The sequence below is a fragment of the Engraulis encrasicolus genome, chromosome 23 (assembly GCF_034702125.1).
Source record: "Engraulis encrasicolus isolate BLACKSEA-1 chromosome 23, IST_EnEncr_1.0, whole genome shotgun sequence".
NCBI lineage: Eukaryota > Metazoa > Chordata > Actinopteri > Clupeiformes > Engraulidae > Engraulis > Engraulis encrasicolus.
In genome coordinates, this window is record NC_085879.1 from 14,517,563 (window position 1) to 14,544,536 (window position 26,974).

Consider the following 26,974-nt stretch of genomic DNA (forward strand, 5'->3'; position numbering starts at 1 on the left):
AGCAATTATGACACCATATTTAACTTTACAGCAGTAAGGAACAAATATGGAGCTGCGAATGGTTGTGTGGATGAATCCAATTTTGTTTTCTCAATACTTTGATTCCATCCCTTCACTACCCTTGCTTGCACATTCTGTACTGTTTATAGGCTATTCAAACGCCATGACAGAGAAGCCACCAATAAAGCTACGAATGAAAACCACCGGTTCACGATTTAATTCGCCTTTATTTTTCTTTAGCAAATAAAATCTCACCTAAGAAACAGCATAATAAATGGCAAGTTAAGTTTGTGGTCTACTGCATTTATGAAACTGCTTGCTTAGGTTACACTAGTGGCAGGTACATGTGTTATTCCTATACATTTTTTTTATTAATGGTTTGCTACAAAACTAGAAATATCTTAAAAGAATGTTCCTGCAATTTAAAGGAGCGAGACAATGTGACCTGTTTTAACCCTTTATCAGTTCACTGTGTTCTTCAGGAGCGCAGCTATATCCCTCAAAATGTATTACTGCAAAATAGTTACTTTATAAAAAAAATGATATAGGGCAGCTGTTAGCAGCCATGATTGCACCACTTGGTTTTGCATAAAGTGCACACAAAAAGTGCGGATATATATTACGGACATAGGACACAGGATATACACGTACACATTTAAATGAAGTCTACGTCATAGGGCATGCAGCTTGAGGTTTGTTGATATGAGGCGCGTCCATCAGTATCCAGTGGACGATGGAAGACATGTTGTCCAAAAGGTACTTGGGTGGTACCTATTGTGCATGAATTCAGTCTACTGTAACAGTACTACCAAATGGAAATTAATTATAAAAAAAGGCCACTGGAACTTTAATATACAATCAAAGCCAGTGTCTGTCTTCATAGTATTACTTTAATATAGCCCAGTTCACCACTATTTTTTCCCGGACTTTTCACACTGCACATGCTCTGTAACTCCAGTGAGATGAAGTTTGATTGCGGTAGCACACACAGAGTTAAGAGTTTCTTTGGAAAAAAGTGTTTCATATACATTAGACTGACGAAAAATGGGACACCGACCACATTATTGATGCTTTCACACTGACTACTGTGACTATCTCTCTCTCTTCTCTTGTGTGTGACTTCAGGCACTTGGAAAACAGGCCATGGCTTAGCTTAGCTTAGCTTAGCTATAGCTACGATGAAGGGTTAGTCATTTTAGCAGGATCTGGGAAGGTCTGAGGGTTCGGAGGGTTCTGAGGGTTCAGCGGCGCAGAGGCGTTGGGGAACACCATGTCGTAGCTAGGAGGGTCGTAGCCAGGGGAGGACAAGAACGAGGGCATGGCAGGTGCTGGTGGGTACTGCTGCGCGTTGGACAGAAAATCCGCACCAGCTCCCATGGCGTATGGCGGAGCGCTTGGAGCGGAGAGGAAGTCGGACGTGGGTAGCGAAGGGTACAGTGGAGGGGCGGTTGGCGGCACTTGACCATCCGTCACCTGGTCGTACTGTGGGGGTGGCTGCTGGTGGGCCGCATTCAGTTGTGGGGGCACTAGTTGGGGTATTTGAGGAGCGATGGGATGTGGATACGCTGCCGGCATGTGGAAACGGGGCGGATGCAGTGCTGGGAGTGTGCCAGGAGGAGGGTGCACTGCCGGGGCAGGGGGGACGGGGTACCCCGCCGGGTTTAGAGGTGGGCGCAAATGGCCTGGATGGTGGTTTCCCCACTGGGGGTTATTGATAGGGCCAAGGGCTCCTCCAGACACCCTTGGGCCACACCTGTGTGCTAGGACAATCACGGGGAACTTGATCTCGGGGTCAGAGCCATAGGGAACATCGATGTAGACCTGGAAGGAGAGGCAGAAAGAGTTTAAGCTCAAATGGGCATTCATGTCGTACCAGAGGGACAAGACAGGCACTTGCAAGACAGGCACTGCTTTAAAACAATGAGTAGTTTTTTCAACCTTTGAAATATATACAGTGCCCTCCATAATTATTGGCACCCCTGGTTGAGATGTGTTAAAAGCCTTAAAATAAATTCAGTGTTTATTGCAGAAGAATACTGTCACACTGAAAATTGTAGGAAAATGTAGCCTTCAACTCAAATGAATTGTAAGAAAATAAAAAAATCCCTGACTAAAAAATAATTATTTTTCATTAAATCACCTGTTCCACAATTATTGGCACCCTTAACAATTCCCAGGAAATAAATATAATTGAAGCATTTCTGTCATTTCTACAGTAGTTTACAAAGTTTACCAGAGTATGTAGGAACATTTAATTAGTAATTCATCACTTCCTGTTTCCCTGGGGTATAAATATGACGTGACACCGAGGCCATTTCTCTTATCCACTCTTAAACATGGGAAAGACAAAGGAACACAGCATACAAGTGAGGCAGATGTGCGTCGACCTTCACAGGTCAGGCAGAGGCTACAAGAAGATTGCCACTCAACTGCAGCTGCCCATATCCACTGTGAGAGGAATAATTAAGAAGTTCAAAACAACTGGAACAGTGGTAAACAAGCCTGGACGAGGACCCAAGTTTATTTTGCCACCACGCACAGTGAGGAGGATGGTAAGAGAAATCAAAAGATCTCCAAAGCTCACTGTTACAGAATTACAACAAATGGTAGCATCCTGGGGTCACAAAGTCTCCAAATCAACCATCAGGCGCTGTCTACATGCCAACAAGCTGTTTGGGAGGCATGCACGGAGAAAACCTTTCCTCACTCACAATCATAAACGCAAGCGTCTGGAGTTCGCCAAGCGGTATTGGGGCTTCAACTGGGACCGTGTGCTTTGGTCAGATGAGACCAAGATTGAGCTTTTTGGCAACAAACACTCTAAGTGGGTCTGGCGTACCACGAAAAATGCGCATGCTGAAAAGCACCTAATACCCATTGTGAAGTATGAGGGTGGGTCAGTGATGCTGTGGGGCTGTTTCGCTTCCAAAGGCCCTGGGAACCTTGTTAGGGTGCATGGCATCATGAATGCTTTGAAATACCAGGACATTTTAAATCAAAATCTGTTGCCCTCTGCCCGAAAGCTGAAGCTGGGTCGTCACTGGGTCTTTCAGCAAGACAATGACCCTAAACATATGGCCAAATCTACACAGAAATGGTTCACCAGACACAAAATCAAGCTCCTCCCATGGCCATCTCAGTCCCCTGACCTCAACCCCATTGAGAACCTGTGGGGTGAGCTGAAGAGGAGAGATTCTGCAAAGAGGAATGGCTGAAGATCCCTCTTTCTGTCTTTTCCCATGTTGTGAAACATTGTAGGAGAAGATTAGGAGCTGTTTTGTTGGCAAAAGGGGGTTGTACAAAATATTAACACCAGGGGTGCTAATAATTGTGACACACATTATTTGATGTCAAATAATTATTTCTTTATGTGGGATTTTTTCCCCACAGAATAAATGCACTTGTATTGAAGGTTGGATTTTTCTCTTTTTTTCCATTAAGGTCCCATATTATTTAGAAAAAAAATAAAATAATTGGAAGCTAAAAAACACATCTCAACCAGGGGTGCCAATAATTATGGAGGGCACTGTATAATATATATACAAATTTGTTTCAGTAGTTCAGAAATGTGTAACTTCAGAATCGTTGCCACATTCCATTTTCCTAAAAAAGGTTCCCGGTTACTGCCGTTCATTGTCAAATAGAGTCTAAGTGGGCACTGACCACTGTGGAAAAAAGATTGTTTGAGCACCTTCAGTTTGACTTTGCCCTGATGAAGGTCGAGTCATGGACAAAACATAGTTACTACACTTTGCCTTTATAAGGCAGTATACTGACAAAGGCAAAGTGCAGTAACTACACCAACATTAAAGCGGTGAAAAAGGTCTTTAAAGCTTTGGCATTAGGTTGGATATTGTAGTTACTCCAATTTTGACAAAGCAATGTCTCTAAAACGGGACACATTGGGACCATAGGTTTCATCACAAGATAAAAGACGTGTGAGGACGACCCTTTTCAGTCTAAACTCAATTTTGACAAAATATGTTACTGCACTTCGCCTTTGTAAAGGCAGGACAGTTAGCTGCACTTTTACCCGAAACACTTGCAGTTATTTAGGTAGTCGAGCGATAGAGCCATGTGGTGGTGCTCAAGGACACTGCAGACCTCGCTGAAGGTGGAGGGAGACAACCAACACACATTCTGCCTGTTGGTAAGAGAGGGCTTTGAGCCTACGACCTTATGATCCCAAGACGTACCCCCTAACCAAGACACTAGGCTACCGCTGCCCCCTTTCCATACCTTCAGTTTGTATTCGACTCTCAGGATCTTGCAGAAGAGGATGCTGGGGGGAATGGAGGTAGGGATTCTCAGCTCCTGGGTCACGGTTTGGTGGTCTTTGGATGGGATCGGAGCGCCCTCCTCTTTGAAGATGGTGCTTCGCTCTATTTTGGTTGACGAGTGTGCTGAGTAAGTGACTTTCTTGTCGAGCTTGTACTTGGGCTTGAGATTACGGGATGAGGAGTTTTCGATCTCCGCCTGAATGACCAGCATTTCACCTGAGGAAAACCAAGAAATGAAGATGGAATATATACAAAAATAAATATATTATATAAAATGTACAGTGTATAATTCATTATTTTTTATATACACGGTAAAATCAGTGGTAATTCAACACATAGATTTTACTCAACACTTAGTGTTAAACTTGACTGTATGTGTTGAATTAACACAGCAACATGTACTGTGCACATATAGTACATGTACATTGACATGCATACAGGTAGGTTTCAGGCAGCTATGTAACTTTTGCAGGAGGAGAGAAGTGCCACACTCTCTCGAGTTAAATTAACAAGTTTTTAAAGGCACGGACGCAACCAAGCATAAAAATGCTTGATCAACACGAGATCTGCTTAGTCTAATAAAGGTGCGGTTGAATGCTTGGCAAACAAGTTGGACAGTTTTTTCTAACGTGATTTCCCAAGAAAATAAAAAACGCTGCTTCCTACTTGGAGCAGCGGGTGAACTGCCTCACAAGCATGTGGGCTACACCTGCAATTCACGTCAGATTGATGAATGCCAATCACCATAGATTACCGACGGCATGGAGGAGGTCCCATGCCAAAGCAGTTACCCTTATGGTAATGCGCAGCGGCTAAGCAAAACTTGGTTTAACGCCATGTGACATGACTGTGGCGCAGAGGTCACTCCCTTATGCTGTGTCGTGAACGGAAATTCTAACCAGGATGCTTCACGCGGACACAGTGAGCATGCTCGCTGCCTAGCAAATTGGCTGCCTGGCCGAAAAAACGCTGTCTTGAACAAACCTAATAGGCTCGTTCGTGACCAAGCAGTGCTGTTTTTGCTAAGCAGCGAGCATGCGCACTTTGCCAGTTTGATGCATCAAACTGGCAAAGTGCGCATGCTCGCTGCTTAGCAAAAGCAGCACTGCTTCGTCACGAACAAGCCTATTGTGACAACATTTTGGCCTGTCGGCCTTCCTCAGGTCACGTGCTATGTAACTTTTGACATGTCTCGCCACAACAAATTGCATATCATACAAAATTGTGTAATAAACTGCATTTAATCACCTGGCACGAATCCGGTCTTCTCGATGTGCGCTTTAAAAGACAGGCTGCCGGATGTAAATATGTTCATCTTCTTATCTCTCTCTCCAAACTGGGGTGACTGCAAATAAGGAAGGAAAAGGAAATTCAGGAACGATTCAGGGTAAAAAAACAAAACAAAAATCACCCACAAAGACATACAGTAAACATGCCGTATATTGTTGTACACTGGGATACATAGTAAGTAGCCATTTGAAGTAACATGTCTGCAGGCATGAACCAATTGACATAAACAGGAAAATAAAAAACACAACATTTTGATATTTTACACGGTATACTGTATATTTAATTGAAAAATCACACTAATATACTGTATTTGATTCCCATTCTGGTCACACAGCACACACACACATAGTACACACAATGACACTTAACTTGTGCATTTAACCTATGACCTAGCCATGACAACAGAGCCTGTGGGGACAGTGTATGGTGACAGTTCCCATGCTCAGCATATCTCAGTGACAACCATTCAGCCACAGGTCTGTCAACTCACCAAGGAAACTCAAAACTGCAATCAAGGACCCTTGAGAGCAAGTGGGCTTTTTGGACGGAAACACATGGGCAATGGGGAAGTAACAACTCTTCTATGGAACAACTCTTCTATGGGCCCCATTTTACTAAGATGATTACAGCAGGCCGCAAGTCATTGGGGAGGGGGGAGGGGGGTGCATAAGATGACACAACAAAAATCCATGTAACGCCACTCAACTTATGCCAGGACAGATGGATGGGGTGGATTGTTCAGTCAGCTGGATACATTTTAGAATAACAGTCTTAAAAAGCATTGTAAATAATGAACTAATTATCAATGAAACATTTACAAATGTTTGTAAATGAGTAAGAAATACTATGTTAACACAGCAGCCACAGTACAGCCGTGACAGTCCAGGAAGTTTGTCCTCCAAAGAGCAAACGAGATAGAGCCACTAGATAAGGACGTGTCAGGCAGGCAACAACACATCAAACTTGTCCTGGGGGAGCAGATTCCCACTTCGCTGTGCAGCAAACATTTGTAAATACTTTATTAATATTACAAACATTTGTAAATACTTTATTAATAATTAGTTCATTAAAAATTGTTAATAGAGTGTCAATAACATTTCTAAGGGACTGTTATTCTAAAGTGTTACCAGTCAGCTTACTAAAATGGCATCCATGTGGTACTGCCAGTTAGTGGTGTGGATCGGTACTGCCCTCACGATCCGATTCGATCACGATTCGGGAGGTAGCGATTCGATTCTATGCGATCCGATCCGATTCAATTCTACAATGCATTGCAATGCATTACATTTCTACTGAAAGCAAAGCCAATGTTTAATCAGTCATGATGAGGCAATACAAGTAGTCAGATACTGAGCAACAATGTATTGGCTGTTTTCTGTATCAGTCTGTATCAGTCTTGCAATGTTTTGAAGTGCTTTTATTTAATTTAACATTCATTTGCTCCTGAAATATTCATGGAACTAATTGAAACTTTAAAAAATTGCCGGATCGATTCTGGAACTTGCCGGATCGATTCTGGATCGTCTGGATTGCATTGCCGAATCGATCATTGTTGACACCACTACTGCCAGTGCCATGGGTGCAAGTCAAATTACTTTCTCCCGTCCTTTCCTCACTCCCGGCTCCATGCAGAAAAACAATATTTCCCCCACTGTGTTCTCAGCACACAATGTAGCAACTTTTGGCAGTCATTATCTGGATTGCAAATGGGAGAATGGCCTTTGAAATGTGTTTTTGCAAAATATTAAATAAAGACATCAATAATCAATGACGTCAAGTGTTGTGTCATGGGGCCAGAGTCCACAGGAAAGGACCGGAAGGAAAGGACAGGAAGTAAGGCCACTTCCTGTCAAGGCTTTTTACCTGCAGCCCTAAAGGGCCCTTCTCCAGAGGTTCATTCCATTATCGTAAATCCCGTCCTCACTTGTGATTGTGGCCTTGTGATGACTTCACAATATGTAATTGATTGAAATTTAATTCAATATCTCACAAAAGAGGGGGGGGGGCACATTTACCTCCTAAATTATCAGATCCAGCCAATATAGTAACGTCCACTTGATATCTTTCCAGTTAATAACTGTATATTATGTATTACTTACTGTTATTTGTCCTGTTTCTCACCTACACCTCCCATCCCCAGTGATACTCATATTTACCCCTGCTCTGCTGCCAGAACATCACTCTCTCTGATGGCCAACTTCTTCAAGTTCTTTGCTTTAATTTTTTTATATCCTTAACCATTTTCCTTCATAACTGCTTTTTAAAGTGTCTTTTCAGTTCCGGGACAGAAATGTGCAAGAATTTGGTAGAATCGCCTATTTTGTACCCCTGCTGCTCATCACTTTCCAAATGGGCAAGCATTGCAGAGCATCACTCACCATCAGCTGAGCCGCGTCTCCATCCAGCTTGGTGGCGAAGTTTAACCTGGCCGAGGCTCTCTTTGTCATCTTCCAAGGTCGCTTCATCTTTGCCTCCAGCTTATACCTAATGTTGCCATGGTGACCCTCAAAGGCTGATGGGAAATGCCTGTGAGGTGAACACAAACTGGAGTGAAGACGAGTCACAACCACATACGTAGGTGTCTATGGTGAATTACTCCAAGAGAAAACGCTACCACTTGGGGAAATAGGCTCACTTCCACCTCAACTTTCACCTCAATTGCTGATAGGACAGTGGAGAGTATAACAGGGAGAAAGTGGAAGAGAGAGATGGGGTTGTTCTGAGAAAAATTCCCAGACTGGACTTGAACCTGAGTCCCCATAGGCATGCAAGCCTATATATGGGGGCCTTTAGTTTTTCGTTTTGTTTCAGACACATAAACGTTTTATCCTTTATTGACGGCGTAACTTCATTATTTATCAGAGGATCACAGGGATGTTGATTTGTGACGTACTTTTAAAATCAGCTGATGTTGTGGATGTGTTATCTTCCTGTCAATACTGCCAGATGGGTCACACCGTCCGCTGTTTGAGTTGTCCCATCCCATTATGATGGTGCTCCAGGATGCATCCTCATCCCTGTTCATGGCTTTTGGGCTGGGCTTTCTGATTCCTATTGGCCCCTTAAACTGGTATGCCACTATTATGGGGCTTAATACAGTTAAAATCGTTGGACAGGGTTTATAAAGGTGGTAAAGTGTCTTATTTTTCACAAGTTAAAAGAGGGAGCATGTCGCTAAGCTAGTGAAAGTCAATGGATCCGTGTAGCATGCTACAATGCTACACGGATCCATTGACTTTCACTAGCTTAGCGACATATTCCCTCTTTTAACTTGTCTTAAAGCAAGACAACGCTTAGCATGAAAAATAAAACACTTTACCACCTTTATAAACCCAGTCAACGATTTTAACTGTATTAAGCTCCAAAATAGTGGCATACTCCTTTAATCCAACAGTGGTATCATGTTGTTCTCTTGCTGTAGGATTTGTGCATGGTCCCAGTCCATAACACAATTTTCCCTTCTGCAGTGGTCTGCTGTTGCTGATTTGCAGCAGGAGATGTGACCGACCAGTCAATATTGACAAGGAAGTCACACTTCCACAACATCATCTGATTTTAAAAGCACATCACATATCAACATCCACGTGGCCCTCTGATAAAGACGGAAGTTACACCATCAAAACACGTCAGGTAAAGGATAAAACGTTAAGAAAACTTTAAAACTTTAACGAAAGACTTGAATTAACAATTAGACACGATGAATGTAATAGTGTGTTTTATGCTACATGTTGGGAGCTTAGTGCACTGGGCCACTGGACCCCCAAGATCAATTGACATGTTTTCAGAAGACAGGCCATTGGATAGCGTATAATCAGGTGGTGTGCGACGTCACTTCCATTGTACAGTATTGTGTTTACATTATAGATTATCAAACTGCAGAACTGGAACACACCCTTCCACTGAGGAAATGTTGATGTTTTTGAAGTGGGGGTGGGGTTGTGATTCGGGAGGAGGGGTTCAGGAAACTGTGTTCCAGTGAAGCTCCCCAGCACCCTAAGAAGTAATGCCAATCGGAGTCAATTGGAGCCAATTTTGGTCCCCTAGGGGAAATTCTTTCTCTGCACTTTATCCCATTTGGACTAGTGAATCACATTGAAGTACATACACTAGTCCGTAGCAGTGGGCTGCCTGCTGAGCGGCGCCCGGGGAGCAGTGTGGGGTTAGGTGCCTTGCTCAAGGGCACTTCAGCCGTGGTCCGGTCGGGCATTGAACCGGGAACCCTTGGGTTGCCAACCCAGTGCTCTAACCACTGAGCCACGGCTGCCCCCTGGCATCCGTCTTGCATGGGCTTGCATGCTCATGGACACCCAGGTTCCACCTTCTGGGCCATCTCTCTCGCTCTCACTTTCTCTCTTACATTCTCACTCTCACACTCACACTCTTCGCTATGTCTGTCATAATAAGGCAAACAACTGTGACAGACCTCTCTGTTTCCAACCAGTACTTTACTTACTTACTGATGTATGCTAAACCATTTGTTTGTCACCTACAAATGCAGGAGGAAAACCACTCAAACTCTACAAAGTCACATCAACAGAATTAGGAATTCTGTTATGCACTGATCTCATGTCCTTACCCTTCTGGAATTTTGAGGGAAAATGGATACACATGCGTCCCTGGAACCACCGTTGTGTTCTCTGTTTAGCATAAAACAAATACAGTGTAACTTTTTGAGCAACTTATTGAGAAGCCAAAGATAACATGTGATGAATATAGTACATTAAATGTACAAAGTATATTACACAGCAAAGCATGCAGTGCTAATTCAATACTAAGAATATGGTCCCATTTGGTGTTCAAATAAAGTGTTCAATTAAACTCTAGTTTTTATCTATATGCTCTAAAACAGTGTTAATCTCCACATTTTAATTAAACCATTCAAAGAGTTGAAGGAACACTGCATTCTTTACTGTGTATTCTCTCAGGGCGAAGTCTCTCAAGAGACCTGAAACTGTCTTGAGATTATTACATCGAATGGTTCCATTTTCCATGTTTACATTTTCTGGAAATCTTACTTGATCTTAATCTTACTGAACATGGATTACGCTACTCAGACAACTTTTCCCATTTCAATACCATGAAAAGATACGTTGGCTTCAGCTGTTGCCAACCTACATGTGGCAATCCACCTAGGCCTTGACTGAAATAGCAATTTATTACATCACAACGGAACTGACCAAAGATGAAGTAACCAAGAAATAGAGAAGTAACCAGAAACTTAACCAGTACTATACTCTCCTTTATCAGCGCACCCAGACAAGGCTGCTGACTGCGTAAAATAGAACATAGAGTTTTCTGTTCCAATACCAACTTTATAGGCAATGCAAAGGGACCAGCAGGGGAACCAATTTCGGCCCTGAATATGCATACATATACTTGGGATTCTGGGAAGATGAATATGTGTTCAACAGTGAAAGAAATGCATTTGTTGAAAACACAAAACTGTTCACTAGATGTATTGATGACATTCTTATTTTGTTTAAGGGTAGCTCTGAGAGGCAACATGATTTCAACAACATATTGATAACACCAACATTTAATGTAATCATTTTGCAGTGTGATTGACTCCACATCTAGAGAGTCATATTTACCACTGTTGGTTATGAGTCTTGGTTCTACTCATTCAGTGTTGAATTAACACATGTTACTGTTTTCCATTGTACAGTCACACAGTGGGATGCAGTCCAACAATAAATGTATTGTTAGGTCCATTACCCACTGTTATGAGTTCCTGAAATTCCCAGAATTCCAAGGATCACATGAACCATGAAAGTCAGGAGCAATAGGCCTATAAACACCAGACCATACGCTATGTACTGCACAGTAGCTCTGTAGATATGACCTTTAGAGGGAGAAAAAAACATTTGGCAGAATTCGTTTTGCGGGAGGAAAGATGAGTAGCAACGGGACTATGCAACGGGATATCATTTTAGAGGGATCTGCCAATGCTGTCTGAGAAGGGAAAGGTATGCAGGGCTGGACTCCTCCTGCAGACCAGCACATACTGAACCAGAACTCACACTCAAGTTTCTGGAATAAAACAACTGGGTGTGTTGTGCGCATCTGTGGAGTGGACTCATTAACTACCACTAAAGTTGCATTTGTTATTATTGGAGAATTGTGTAATAACAATGTGAAGTATTGTTTGGCATGTAAATAATCTGTCAGGACACACTGCATACCTATTAAGAAAGTGCGCGTAAGAGGGACGCTGAAACTCTGTCAAATCAGCTGTCTTTGACTGGGAAATATCTGGCTTATTTCTGTCATGTCACGCAAACTCGCTGTATTTATATGGATTCTGCGGAACGCGCAGCACATCCGTGGTAACGGTGTCAACCAGAGCCATCTAATATCAGAGTTACGCCACTCCCATAGACCTCTATGGACCAATCTTTCCACAGCAATGGCGGCTCTCATGGAGCCTCACGGAGCGTTAACATGGAAATCCCCATTGACTTTAGTTCTATTAGAAGTTACTTAGTTCCAGGAGGTGGCGGTAGAACACAGAAAATGTGGTAAAGGTAATGTAATTTGTTTGTACTTAATCTTTGTTTGGTATGTGATGGTTCTGTGTTAGTTTCCAACGAACATAAGTTTACTGTTAAGAAACATTTTAATCTACGCGAATCACATCACCAACCGACTTCCTGGTCCCCGGTTTGCGCAACTCTGTTATTAGATGGCTCTGCTGTCAACGCTCGGCGGTCATATTACGCACGCCATGCGGTACTCCTACTTCAACAACTGTTCCCGTTAGGACACATGGGCGTCGACTTGTAACCATACCGGACAAATTTAACTTGGTATTTATAACTCCATAACAAGGAGAGATGATGGGACAGTTAATGGCCCTTGTTTTCAGCGTTGGTCCCAGGTTACCAGGGAAGCAGCGATAGCCTACAACTCTTCCAAGCGCCTCAAGTAGGAATCCCTGCTGCAATGCCTACGTCCAGAGAAATACAAGCACGACTTTCTGAGCGCGGTTTCCTGCAACAGAACAATGTTTGACCCCCCTTACCAGCCTCTTCTGATATTAACATCTGCTTCAACTTGAAATATCTCTCGTGCGCGGAATACGTTCGGTTGTCATCGCCGTGCCGTTCGGTCCAGCGGACGTCTGCGTCTCCAGTGACTTTAACGAAAAGATACTCTATCTTGGCTTCCTTTCCTAGCTGCAGAGCCACGCGTCCTTTCACGAGGTCCCCGCAGGTGAAAGTGTTGGCCTCGTTCGCTGCATCGTAGCTCACCGAGAAATCGTGTATAGTCCCTGGCATTGTCAGGCTGCGAGAGGAGGAACGTCCCAAACGAACATAACACCCGTTCCACTCCCCTGACTGCTGTCGTCCGTCGCTAGTTACTCCAGTATGCGACCAGGGAAGGAGAGGGTGTGCACTTCGCAGCCTACACGGTGCCCCTCTCGCTGACGTTTCTGCCCCCCAAGGCAGCACATGAAATTGCACTCTGCCAAGTACAACCCCCTCTCAAGGAAGCTTCTCAGAGCGGCCGACCGTGGCAATCACGTTCACGCTGCAGCATACAGGGAGGCAGCCTATACGTTACGTCACAGCACAGGCAAGAGAGGATTTGGGAACGACACCACTATGCAGTTACAGTGCTAGTTATAGAGGGAGGAATGCCTCCGCATGGAATCAAACAGTGGTTTGACCTCTGCGGGCCTGCAGTATTCACTACTGGGTTAGGGAAGCGCCCGCCTCCCGAAAGTTGAGGCGCCTTTGGGTAGATATAATGGTGAGGGGGAGCAGACCCAGCTGCCACCTGATACTGTGGCATTATGACATGACATGTTTTCAGCATTTTGACAGGGCAATTTTTGCACTGCCCATCACCCTCATCATCAATGCATGGAGTGCCCTTGAGCATGCAACTCCACATTGCTCTGCACAACACTGTCCGGGGCTGGACTGGTAATCTGCCTTTCAGGGTATTTTCACCGAGGCCGATGGTGCTTAAGCAGCCGATGTGATGGGGGCGCATTGGCGCATCTTTAATCTATAGATAGACAGTGGACTATCATATTACAGTGCAGCGTGAGGAGCTGCTTTGGTTTGGTTCTTTATTTTAGGTGGCCCCTGGCCAGCACCCCTTTATTTTTTTTGTGTGTCTGTGTTTCCCCATTAGACAAGCCTGGATAGTCTGGGTGCAGTTGGGGAAAAGTGGACAGGTGTGCTGGGCGCATAGAGAGGGGAGCTCAGAATTGGGTCCTAATTACATTCTATGTAGGGGGGGATAAATACATTTGTGTTAATTCAACAGTTAGAAAGTACTATACAGTAGAAGATGCCAAAATGATTCTGTAAGTGTTGATTTAACCCCGTATATGTCTTACTGTGAGAGTCAGATGCACATCAGAAGGCACTGGCACTGTGGAGGAGTGCACTGCTGCTGCAGCTGCCTCAAGGACACTGGGCATAATAAAGGACAATAGTATTACAACAGGATAGAATAATAACATCTTTTACTGTCTCCATGCAGTATTACACATGCACAATGTCACTTTCAAATACATTGAGATGGGGCAAACAAAACAACGTAATCTTCAGTGCAACATGTCTTGGTCTACTTATTGCATAGAATGTGAAAACAAATACCAGTGAAAAAAATGAAATGAATAATGTGTGTACTCAGGGGAAAAAATTGTATATATATATTTTTTTTTTTTCGGATAATTTGTTGGTTAGCCACATGCTTGTTTGTTTGCTTGCTTATTTTAGCTTACATAGGCCTGTATACATTGTTTAACAGCTGCCACTGCAGCACTAACTTTTGCTTTACATTGCATGTATGGTTCCTTTTCAGTGTCAGTTGTAAAGAGTTTATGCGTTCCATTCACAAATGTGATATTTTTATGAATATTTACTAAGTGACAAATTAATATTTACTGGCCTGACAAAATTAGAGCAAGTTTTGCTGTCAAGGATGTCTATTTCTGGCAAGTCAAAATGGACAACATGGAGAACATCCACAAATTCATGTATGAAACGTGAATTTCCAAGTCACAAGGAATAGACAATTTGGAAATTGATAGTAGTGGTAAATATAGGCCTACATGAAAAAGATAGCACTTCGGCAGAATGGACAGCATAAATGAATGGGCATTCTGGAAATTAACTACTTAAAAAATGGCATATATATATATATATATATATATATATATATATATATATATATATATATATATATATATATATATATATTTTTTAACATGCACCTTACACTTTTTATCCAGACTGTTGACAGCCACTATTATACAGGTGGGATTGTATAAGACTGCAGTACTCTCCTACTCCCACAAGAGTGCACTGTAGAACAGATCCTAAATTTACACTCGTACTGAATGATTGAACACATTGTTGGTAGTATATAAGTAAAGGTTGTGCAGTTTGTTACTGCATTATGCCTTAAAGTATTTTTTAAAAAGAAGTGAAAATGTAGTGTTTCTCAAAGGGAGATCTAAAGAGAACCTGGGGGGGGTGCATTGAGAAGGATGCAGTTCAGAGGGGTGCATTGAGGTGCATTAGTATATATATGTGTGTGTTGTTGGGAGGCTTATGATGAGGGGGGCGTTAGTTCAAAAATGGTTGAGAACCACTGGCCTACAGTCATATTCGAAAGCCTATTTTACACTGAACACTTGCTCCTTTTCTAACTTTCTGTTGGGGTGTCAACAGGTCCTGGGGAGAATTACTCAGAGGTGCTCCGATTGGACAGAGAGTCCTGTGCACCACCAGCAACGTACTGAGGAGCACTTGGAGAGGAGAGGAAATCAGACGCAGGTAGCGCAGGGTAGAGGGAAGAGGCAGCTGGCACTGGACCACCGGTCTCCTGGTCGGACTGCAGAACTGGCTGCTGGTTGGATGCACTCAGTGGCATTGTGTGTTGTGGTGGGTGAAGAAGTAGTTCTGGGACTGGATCTGGATGTTGGGAAGAAGCAGATGGGTTGGAGATGGTTGGTGCCCTTCATTGACAGATGGCGTGTTTTAATAGTCGTTGTCTTTTTGTGTGTAAATCTGGCACTCTCCCAGGGGGCGAGTTTAGGGTATTTTTAGTGAATGCTTCGCCACCACTGTGAAATAGCTGGGCACCCCCCTAGCTCTGCACCCTTTCAAAATATTGCATTGTATAAAAATCTCCGGAATGAAATGTGCCGTTATTTTGCAATTTACAGTCAATGAGGTATTTCCATTTCTTGTATGTAGCCAGATATTAAAAAAAACTCTGTTTCCTGGCTGGCTACAGTTGTTAGCTCTTTAAAATGCATCATTGGCATTTGCAAACAAATCAGGTTCTGTCTTACCTGAGAAAGTGTGTTTTTTCCCACAATCCAAAGTCATTGCACTTAGGAGTAAAATGATCCCAAAAAGTTCCAGATTGAGATTTATCATGAACACAAACCTCCTCTACCCCAACAATTTAATTTCAAAGTAATTTCTCAGTCTCATGTCAAAGTGGCTCAAATGGGACAATGCTGATAGCGTTTTAGGAAGCATCTGAGGTCAGGCACCCCAACCACAATTTTGTTTGGCTACCTGTTGTCACGTACAGTCTGTGATGACAGAAATGAGTTGAAATGAGTTGTAACAAAGTAGTGGCAAAATATATGTATGACAAGCTTGTGTGTGGGCTCTAAGTGCAATATAGACCCACTGGGCAATACTATTTATTGTGACTGAACAGAACCAGAGTGAACATATATTTTATTATGAAAAAGAGTGACACATATTTTTATAAGTGACAAAGAAAGAAAATAAAGATTTCTATGATTCAGAGTACAGCCAATGTCTCCAACTCTCTTTCTCTGCACGAACCTGTGTTTTTGTGGTGTGCGAACCTGTGTTTTGCTGTGTGACACTCAAACACAATTTTCCCTTGGGGACTTAAACTCCCTAAGGGTGGCGTAGTCGATTACAAGTACTTCCTGTTTCAGCCACTTCTCTACATTTTGAGAGTTGTGTTAGAGTGGAGTACCCCACCTGACATGAGTACCCCACCTGACACTCCACCAAAATGCTATTAGTGATGCTAATTGAAGCAGAGTGTCAGTTGGAGTAACACATATCAGGTGGCGCTCTCCTCTAATACTACTCTATTACTATGTTACTACAACTCCTTTCAACCGATAGATCACATTATCTCTAAAATGACTCAAGAACCAAACGCCATCATTTCAGGTATTGTTCATGACATTGCAGTGTATTGTATGGACAAGATATTGCCCATTTTAAAATATAGGGTTTTTTATATCCAATGTTTAACATTTGAATATATCATAATTCATACTTTATTTACTGTTGTGTTCCATGTTCATTGTGGAACTTGTAAAGCAAGAACAGAGCTTTTGATCCCTGACATAATCAAGGATGAATGTAGAACACTATAGTGTCCTACCCTCTATAATATAATACCCTACCCTTTTGTTTCTTCTGTCATCAGCTCCTCCATACAAAATCAATTACATCAGTCGACGTTGTCGCTCTAGTTGTTTTTGTTGTGTTTGTGCCAAAAGACTACGCTATACCCCACCTTGGTGAGAGTTGTGTTCCTGTCCAAAGGCCATGAGTGCCAGTGCTGACACCAGAGGGACCTGCTCATCCAGGGGCAAGATGAAGATCGGGATCTTGACCTTCGGGTCAGAAGCATATTGAACGTCGACGTAAACCTGGGAACAGATACTACAAGTTAATCAAGAGCAATCAGAGATGACGATCTATCTCTGTGGCCAAGACTAGATAATGCAGCACAGGATGTGATGCATGTTTGTCGTCCCCTGCAGACCACTAAAAACGGACAGACACACTGTATAAGGCACATTCTGTTATTCAAACTCCCGTCTTCCCTTCTGCTTAAGGCCTTGTGATGACGTTGTAAGACGTCATCGACGATAGAGGTTTAATGAAATATCTAATTGACCTTAATTGTCTTGCAACATTTTTGACAACTTACAATGAGTACATTCATCAAATTTCATGACAATATTTCAATTGGTGGAGGAGATATCAACCAATATATGGTAATGTATTTTTGGTACAAAAATGATTTTACCATGCTCCATTTAAAGCCCTGTATTTTTTTTCTGTATCGTTCTGCGAAGATGCTTCATCTACAGAACATTTAGAATCAAATGATGCCAAATATGCATCCGCTTTATTCACTTCCAACCTTCAACCCTAATTCGATCAGACTATCACTGTTTCTCAAAACTCTAGTGTGCGCACCGCACTTCCAAGTGTATCCGCCTAATTAGTCACGGCCAGTGATTGGATACTCTTTGGTGAACTCTGCGGAGTATCCAATCACTGGCCGTGACTAATAAGAGTATCGAATCACTGGGTGTGACTAATTAGGCTGATACTCTTTGAAGTTTGCACACTAGAGTTTTGAGAAATGCCATATACATGGGTTCACCGTGTTTGTAAACACAATATTGTGAGGAGGGGCAAGACATTGGCAGCCAACCACGTGAGCTAATTTTTTTGACCGACAGCGGTTTCCAATAATCAGAGGTTGAGCTGTGCGCAGCTATAGGATCGCGCAACCAGGAGAAAACAAAAATTTTGAACCCATGTATATCTAAGACAAACAAATGAGCCGCCCCCTCAAAAAACACAGGGAAAATGCCCTGTAGCAGTCCAGGGTGCATTTTTCAAAACCATAGTTGCTAACTACAATGCAATTTATCATTGTCAACTACCCGAGTTGCTAAATGAATAACAACTATGCTTTTGAGAAATGTACCTCAGCCCTGCAAGCGGCTATGGTAGGCCTACCTTTAGAGTGTACACCACTTTCACGTTCTTGCTGATCACGTTGGTTGGGGCAGTGTCAAGAGGAATCTTGAATTCCTTTGTCACAGTCTGCTGTTTTCTGGATGGGACCGGAGAGCCCACCTCTTTGAAAACATCGAGTCGGGCCGTATCGATCGCACCATTAATAGCAGTACATGTCACCTTCCTCTCAAGCTTGAATTTGGGCGTAAGATCACGGGATGAGGAGTTGTCTATTATTGTCTGCACTCTAATGCTTTCACCTAAAAGAAGAGTGAACAATATTTTCATTGTGTTAATCAAAATGTAAGCACTATCCGCAAGGAAGCCGACAAGGAAGGCAAAGGGGTCAGCTGTCCCGGGCCCAGGGAGATGGGGGGCAGCCATAATTGGGTTTTCGTTACATTAAATGTATTGGTTGGGGGGTCCTTTCAGATTACTTTGTCCTGGGCCCAATCAAAGCTGTCAGCGGCCCTGACTATCCACCTTATTACTACCTGTCCATTTTAAAGGTGCACTGTGTGGGATTGTGGCCAGAGTAGGTATTGCAACTATGCTGCTCATTGAAACTGTGTTGTCTACTGCAAAATCTGATCTTTTGACTACATGATGAACTAATATTTACTAGTATGACTGTTCAGAATTCTGGCGTCAGGGTGTCTGAATCTGTGTCTGTACCAGTGACGTTTAGCACACGCTGTTATTGTCTCCTGTGATTGGTGCAGACCTTCGTGCACGAGCTGGACACGAGCTCATTTACATAGACTTATGGACCTATACCCACCAGCGCAGAAGTGACCAACGGGGACTCCATGCAGGACTGTGCCTTGTTATTGTGGATCCAACTTTCACTCTCTCTCTCTACCTCAACAGACTCACTTCAGCTGAGGTCCAGTCCAGTGACCATGCCTGGTACATCCCTCACCACATGGTCACCCACAACAACAAAGACCGCATCGTCTTTAACTGTTCATACTCCTACCAGGGCGGCAACCTGAATGAGCAACTACATCCTCGACCCACACTCGGCTCCTCTCTGCTGGGTGTGCTACTCCGCTTCAGGCAGCATCCGGTCACTGTGAGCAGTGACATTAAAGGGATGTTCCACCAGGTTTGTCTCCTGCCAGAGGACAAGCCCTACCTCTGCTTCCTCTGGCGAGACCTGGACCGTAGCAGAGCCCCGACTGTCTACGAATGGCAAGTGCTGCCATTCGGGACCACGTGCAGTCCCTGCTGCGCCATGTTCACGTCCTGGATCACAGCATGGATTCGAGCTATGCCAGTGGGCCACCAACCTGACAGAGCACATCCGCCACATGCCAGCTGAGATGCGGTCAGAAAGCAGTGAACTCTGGCTTTCCCACAACGCAGTTGACCCTCAGGAGAGGACCCTGGGGCTGTTATGGCACTTGTAGAGAGTTACTTGTGCACAATCCCTGGTGCTGAACAAAAAGATTACGTATTTTTGGAAAAAAGGTTCGCACACTTTGGATTTTTTCTTCTTTAAGTTATTTTTTCTTCTTTTTATTTATCCATTCATTGGCAATGACGTTTCGACCTCTCGGTCTTCCTCAGATTCCGGAATCTGAGGAAGACCGAGAGGTCGAAACGTCATTGCCAATGAATGGATAAATAAAAAGAAGAAAAAATAACTTAAAGAAGAAAAAATCCAAAGTGTGCGAACCCTTTTTTCCAAAAAGCTGTTATGGCACTGCCTGTCCGACAGCCTCAGCTACCGCCTCTGCTCCACTGAGACTGCTGAGCCAACCATGCGGACCATCTACAGTGTCCTCGCCCGCCAGTACGACCCTCTGGGACTGCTTATCCCCTTCACCACTAGGACCAAGATCCTCGTCCAGCGCCTGTGGGACAAGAAGAGGGACTGGGATGACCCATAGCTTCCAGAGGAGTTACTGCAAGCCTGGCATGCATGGGAGACTGAGCTCCAACACCTCACCTCCATCTCCATTCCCCGATGCTACTCCACCCTGGGGACACAGGTCGCTGCACAGACCATCCACGTGTTCTCGGATGTATCGGAGAGGGTCTACGGGTCGGTGGCCTGTGTACGAGGCCGGTGACATCCAAGTTGCCTTCCTGGCAGCCAGGTCATGAGTGGCCCCAGTCAGACAGCAGTCCATCCCCAGACTGAAACTCTGTGCTGCACACACAGGGGCTCAGTTGGGCTCTGTCCTGAAGACGGAGCTCTCCCTGGCCACCACCGGTGTCACCTACTGGACTGACTCATCCACGGTCCTCGATTGGCTCCAGTCCCAGTCCTGCCGCTACAAGGTGTTCGTCGGCACCAGGATCGCGGATATCCAAGAGGACAGCACCTGGAGGTATGTCAAATCATCAGACAACCCAGCTGATGACATCACCAGAGGGCTGACTCTGTCTTAGCTCATCCCAGAGCATTGCTGGAGTCGCGGACCACCCTTCCTGTGGCAGGACGAAACATCATAGCCTATTCGCCCAGAGCCTCCACCTCAGGCGGCCGACGACTCTGCTGAGCTGCGGAAGGCTCAGTTCTGCGGCTACATCACCGTGACCCCCTACTGCCCGATGCAGGTAACTGCAGCCTGTACCCGCAGCTGCTGGAGGCCATGGTCAGAGCCTGTCACGGGGCGGCCAAGCAGACAGGCTTCAGCGCTGAGGACTACAAGGACGCAGAAATGCTCTTCAGAGAGGTGCAGAGAGACTCCTTCCCAGATGACCTTGCTCTGCTTTCAACAGGGAAGCCAGTCTCCCGTGACAGCAGACTCTTCATGCTGTCTCCGGAGTACGACGTGCAGGTCCAGCTGATCCGGGTAGGAGGTCGTCTGCACAGATGTGACACCATCGAGGAGGAGACACTGCACCCAATCCTGCTAGACCCTAAGCACCCCGTCACGCGGCTCATCATCCGAGACTACGACTTCCGTCTGGCGCACCCCGGACCACAGCGAGTGTTCGCTGAGCAACGCAGACGGTTCTGGATCCTGCGTGGGAGAGCAGCTGTCAAGAAGCATCAGCTCAACTGTCCTGAGTGTCTTAAGTGGCGCGGCAAGCCAGTGATCCCAAGAATGGCTGACCTACCACCATCCAGTCTGCGACTGCACAAGCCAGCCTTCTACTCCACTGGGATGGATTATTTCGGGCCGTACCTCATCAAGATCGGCCGACGCACCGAGAAACGATGGGGTATTGTGTTCAAGTGCCTGACCATCCACGCCGTGCACCTCGACCTTCTGGCCAGCATGGACACTGATGCGTTCCTGATGGCCCTGCGGCGCTTCATTGCGCGCCGAGGCAAGCCCCACGAGCTGCTCTCCGACCAGGGTACCAACTTCAGAGGTGGCCACTCTGAACTGCAGGAGACATTCCACGCCCTCAGCCCTGAACTGCACTCCCACTTGGCCAGTCAGCAGATTGACTTCAAGTTCAATCCCCCCCACGCTCCTCACTTTGGTGGTTCCTGGGAACGAGAGATCCGTTCCATCAAGTCTGCTCTTCACACCACACTCGGTGCACAGTCAGTCACTGAGGAGGTGCTGAGGACAGTCCTGATCGAGGTGGAAGGCATGATCAACTCCAAGCCACTGGGTTACACCTCATCAGACATCGCAGACCCGGATCCCCGTAGATTTCCATGCCACGTTTAGGTGCTTTGGAGGTGATGACATTCTAACGCACCAGACATAAAACCCCATTGAAAATGAATGGGATGCTATGTCTGGTGAGTTAGAATGTCATCACCTCCAAAGCACCTACACGTGGCATGGAAATCTACGGGTAAATTGAAGAGTGAAGTGTGGGTCACCAGACCAAACAAACAAAAACAGCTGAGAGCAAAGCATCAAGGATATCTAGGCTTCCATAACTCCCATGCAATGCCCTGCCATTGACTTCAATGTTAAACGCAGCATTCCAGTTACAGCTTATGACCAAGTTTTGAACATCGAAATGTAATTTAGAAGGTACCAAATGCCAACTGTTTTGATGTAAATGGGAAAAAAGAAAGCAATTTGCATTACAACACTACAAAACTGTTTTGCGTAATAATTTGGAACAGAGCATTTTGGGCATTTTCAGTTTTTTGTTATTTAAAAAATTACCGTTATCATTGGAAGGTTCATTCAAAAACTTTTGAATTGTACTCTAATGGCTGATTACTTGAAAATTATGACGACTGTCATTTCCATTGATTATTTAGGAAAACGGCAAAAAATGTCATTTGCGTAATAATGTGAAATGCGGTGTAGGTCCGTTCTCAGTCAAAGAGCTGCGTCACCGATTGTTCTCTGTGCGTGTATAACGCAAGAGCGCAACACCAGCTCTCTTAAAGGAGCCGCGCTCCTTTCCTGCTACTAAACACACTCACTGTGTTTTTCATTGGGTTTGATGTGTACTTTGTAGGCATTTACACATTTATGTGTGGTTAAGGAGATCTGATTTAGGCAGTTTTCCCTCATCTTCCTTGTATATGTTTTGTATATATTGTTTTTTCATTTCATGAATGTTGTGCATTCATGTTTATTGTGTTAATTATGATTATTATGTATATTTATGATCATTATATGCTATTTACTTATGTCCTTTTGTATTTTCTATTTTCTTCTGTTTTAGTAAACCACGGTTTCATCAAGGCCTTTAAACATGTGTGTGTGTCCTTTCATTGGGGATTTATTTTAATTATTTTAATTATCCATTTTTGTTCTTACCGGACAACCTGTGCAGTTTGCTATTTTTCCCTGGACCAGCCCATTCTACAGTCCTTTTTTGTGTGTCATACTTGCACCATTTTTCACAATGACCAAAGTACAGTTTTGCAGCTAAATGTCTATTTCTGGACATTTAAAATGGCGAACTATGGAGAAGATACCCCTTTTCAGGTATAAAAAATGCAATTTTCCCAGTCATAATGAATACTTAGAATTTGATAGTGGCGGTAAGTACTAAGTATTCAAGAAAAAGGCAACATTTGAGAAGGAGCAGCATGAATTCTGGAAATAAACTACTAAAAGTATTACACAGTGGACCTTTAACATTTTGTCCTGCTCCCATAAAATGTTTTGTCAATGTTACAATGTGGATAAATAAGTGGATAGTCCACACATGTACTGTACAGAATTACTTTAAGACTCTTCTGCAGTCTTACCTGGCATGTATCCTTTCTTGTCAACAAGAACCTCAAACGAGAGGTTACCAGAGGTGAACACACTCATCTTCTTCTCCGCTTTTCCTGACTGGGGTTGCTGCATAGCCTACAGCATAAGATGAGGATGTGTAGCGTATACTTAAGTACGGTAAATGTGAGTGAAAATGTTCACAGGTGGCTTGTAGGCCCAAAAATATTCCCATATACAACATTTTCATACCAGCTTGATAAGTCCTTGTGTAAAATATAATTTGAAATTTAAATGCAAGCGTTGTGCTACCTACCGTTAAGTGAACACTGAAATGGTCCAGCTTGGGTCTGAAGTTAATTTCTTCGCGTAAGTGTTGGATAAATGTCCCAGGTAGAATCAAGTAAGCGTGCAGAAGATACGTCACAGAGCCAGACCCTCCCTTGAATGAGTATGGCATTATCCTAGAGTATGGAATGGAGGTGGTCATACAGCAGTGCATAGGGGGGTTTTGGTCACATCAATCCAGTTCACCCCTCCCTCCAGTAAACATTTCATTGTTTCAATGTCATGATCAAATGTTAGCAACTTAATAAAATATCAAATTCAAGGGAGTTCGCCTATCCCTTCACTCAGCCAGTTACCAGCTGGTTAAACAGGATAGGCCTACCGTACATGCTGGCAAGTGTACTTTCTCAATCATCCTCAGTTCGCATGCAATTACTATGCGTCACATATTAACTTGCATTGTGATTTACGACCGGCCAAATGCTGGTGAAATTTCAGTTTGGCTGGTAGAAAAGACCAACATACTAGCCACTTTGACCCATTAGTGAGTGTGTGTTTGGCTAGTAAGATTAACATCTAGGAGCCATTTTGGCTGGGGATGAAAAAGAGGCCTGAATACAAGTACAACCTGTACATTTAGTTTGAATGTGCTATGGGCTTGCCATGTTTTTTTATTATTATTTGTTATTCCATCATACAGCACAGTTTTTGCCAGTGTGGGAAAATTGGCAAAGCTCTATTATGTAGACAGCTGTTATACATAAGTTGCCATTGAGATCTGCCTTCTGACATTGTGAAATCATTGAGCACTATCTCGGTCATTTCGTGAAGTTTTCACGAAAAAAAATGGGGAAATTAACTTTAAACTTCGTGGTGCATTCACGTTATTGCCCGTTTTTCGTGGTTGGGCAACGCTTCCGCTGCCTATTCATTTGAATTGCCCGACTGGGGCAGGGAGGGGGTGTTGACAGAACACTGCCTCGTGGTTGATTTACGATATGCATGCGTTTGCATTTGAAAACTACACTGACAACGTCATTAGGTGCATTCGATATGTGTCAACGCATGAATGCGCGTTTAGACAGCAATGCACCCTGGATGGAAAATGCTGCATGACGGTTAGATTTCCTGTCAAACTTCGAAATTTCGTCGACGTTGCGTTGACGAGGTGACATGTCACATGGTGTAAAACTATCGCGGGATGAATGCGGCTGCAGTCAGATCTTGCAACCTCTGCAGTTGCTTATCCCCTTCAACGCTCGTCGGCGGACTGCCTCCGAGGTCACGCGCCCATGAACTGGTTGGTCAACAACTCACTCACGTGTGTGTATGGGTCTTGTCTCACACCTCTACACAAGTTTGCACAGGTCCCCACTTCAGCTCCTCCTCGCTGCCTGTCCCCCCACTCCTCACACGTGGTGTGTTAGTAGAGCAAACCGGTGCGAGCTCATCGTCTCGTTCATATTTGTGGCCGACTTTAAATGCGCTGTATTTAATAACACCCACATCGTGACAACAAGTTCTCGCTGACGTCCGTTGCGCAACGTTGACGCTCGCAATGAAGTCGTATGCGCTTACTGACACAAACTCGACAAAGCGTAGGCCTATTTCTGCACAGGCGCTCAAAGCGTATTTCTGCACAGGCGCTCTCTGTCTGTATTTTCAGCTCGTGTTGTTGCTATGGTTATCCAAGCGTCTGCAGGGGCGGGGAGGGGGTGCTGACAGAACACTGCTGATACACTCGGGACTCACTAATTCGACGCCCTTTCGGTACTTACGCCTTATGTCATACGACCCTAAACCTAAACCTAACCCTACTTAAACCTAAACCTAACCCTAACCCTAAACCTAAATTGCTTGTTTGAAATGTTTGATTACCATGTGACGGTACTGAAAGGACGTCAAACTAGTGGGTCGCTGTAGGGGTGGAACGGTTCACAACATTCACGGTTCAGTTCATATCACGGAATCAAGGTCACGGTTCTCGGTTCTCTTTTAGTTCATGATAAATGGTGCACTGGGAATATTAAACCCTATTTATATAACTGTAATTATAAAGTGATGATGCGCAAGTTGAATCAGCTGTCGTCAGCCTTTCAAATGCCCTCTTTCAAGTGGCTAATAGAATCGGACTTATCACTAAATATCCTACATATGGTGTGATACATAATGGTGTGATTTTAATTGTGTCATCCTCTGATTGGTCTTATACGCTAATGTATTAAAACCTTTAAGAGTGTACCGTCACACCGGTGTGACAGGAATGTTCGGGCAGTGAAAGTTCTATAGAATTCTGGGCGTCATTCAATACAATTTGGAATTTTAGAATCTTGCATTGTTAACAAACACATTCTTTTTATAGAATGTTCAAAAACCCACCCTCTTAAAGGTTAATCAGAGAGAGTGGATAAGATACTCCTAGTTTTACATATTTTTCTGGGCACATGAATTGCGGTTTGCCACGGACTACATGCCACGGTTCGGTTTTGTGTGTGAATTGTACGGTTTCGGTTTTCGGTGCGGTTTGTACCATCCCTAGTCGCTAGGCAGCAGTCGGGCAATTCAAATGGCAGCGGAAGCGTTGCCCAACCACGAAAAACGGGCAGTAACGTGAATGCACCACGAAGTTTAAAGTTAATTTCCCCATTTTTTTTTTTTTGTGAAAGCTTAATGAAATGACAGAGATACGGTTGAATCATTAAACCCTGTTAAGACATGGCATTATAAATTTGAAATGGAAATGACCAAGTCGTAATGCATTACTAAAGGCCCTGTGTTAAGTCATAGACTATGGTAATGAACTTTTCAATGGCTGTTGCCGCGTGCCACAGGAGGTACAGCGTGCATTTAGGGGCTATATTTTGCCTTACCTCTCAGGAAATTGGAAGATGAATGGATACATGTATGTGCCAGGGATCATCACCCCACATTCTATTGAAAAAAGGAAACAAACAAGCGTGTGTGCACACTCACACACAGGCACACGTCTACAGATACAGACAGGAAAATACGGATAGGTCAACTGATAGATTTCTTATATACATACACACTCCAGTCTTTTCTAGGCCTACTACAAGGGCTACTGCATGATGATAAGAAATGCAAGTAGGCCTAACCAAAGTTCACATTCTTGAGAACAGGGGATGGATATCTTACCATCTTTAGGTATGAACTCCGTTTTCTCTTTGAAGTATGTCTCACCTCCAACATGTATTTTTTTGCC

General features: G+C 43.9%; 2 protein-coding genes across 2 annotated transcripts; both read right to left on the reverse strand.

Moving 5' to 3' along the window:
- Window positions 1-207: 207 nt before the first annotated feature.
- Window positions 208-13,123, reverse strand: LOC134439595 (arrestin domain-containing protein 3-like). The gene is made up of 6 exons (XM_063189498.1): window positions 12,592-13,123; window positions 10,147-10,207; window positions 7,949-8,096; window positions 5,529-5,625; window positions 4,240-4,496; window positions 208-1,821 (listed from the first exon to the last, which is right to left on the reverse strand). The coding sequence occupies exons 1-6, from the start codon at window positions 12,845-12,847 to the stop codon at window positions 1,174-1,176; spliced, it is 1,467 nt and encodes a 488-aa protein (XP_063045568.1). The 5' UTR covers window positions 12,848-13,123; the 3' UTR covers window positions 208-1,173.
- Window positions 13,124-15,274: 2,151 nt separating this feature from the next.
- Window positions 15,275-23,598, reverse strand: LOC134439522 (arrestin domain-containing protein 3-like). The gene is made up of 4 exons (XM_063189419.1): window positions 23,496-23,598; window positions 18,359-18,618; window positions 17,115-17,250; window positions 15,275-15,505 (listed from the first exon to the last, which is right to left on the reverse strand). The coding sequence occupies exons 1-4, from the start codon at window positions 23,596-23,598 to the stop codon at window positions 15,276-15,278; spliced, it is 729 nt and encodes a 242-aa protein (XP_063045489.1). The 3' UTR covers window position 15,275.
- Between the last annotated feature and the right edge of the window lie 3,376 nt (window positions 23,599-26,974).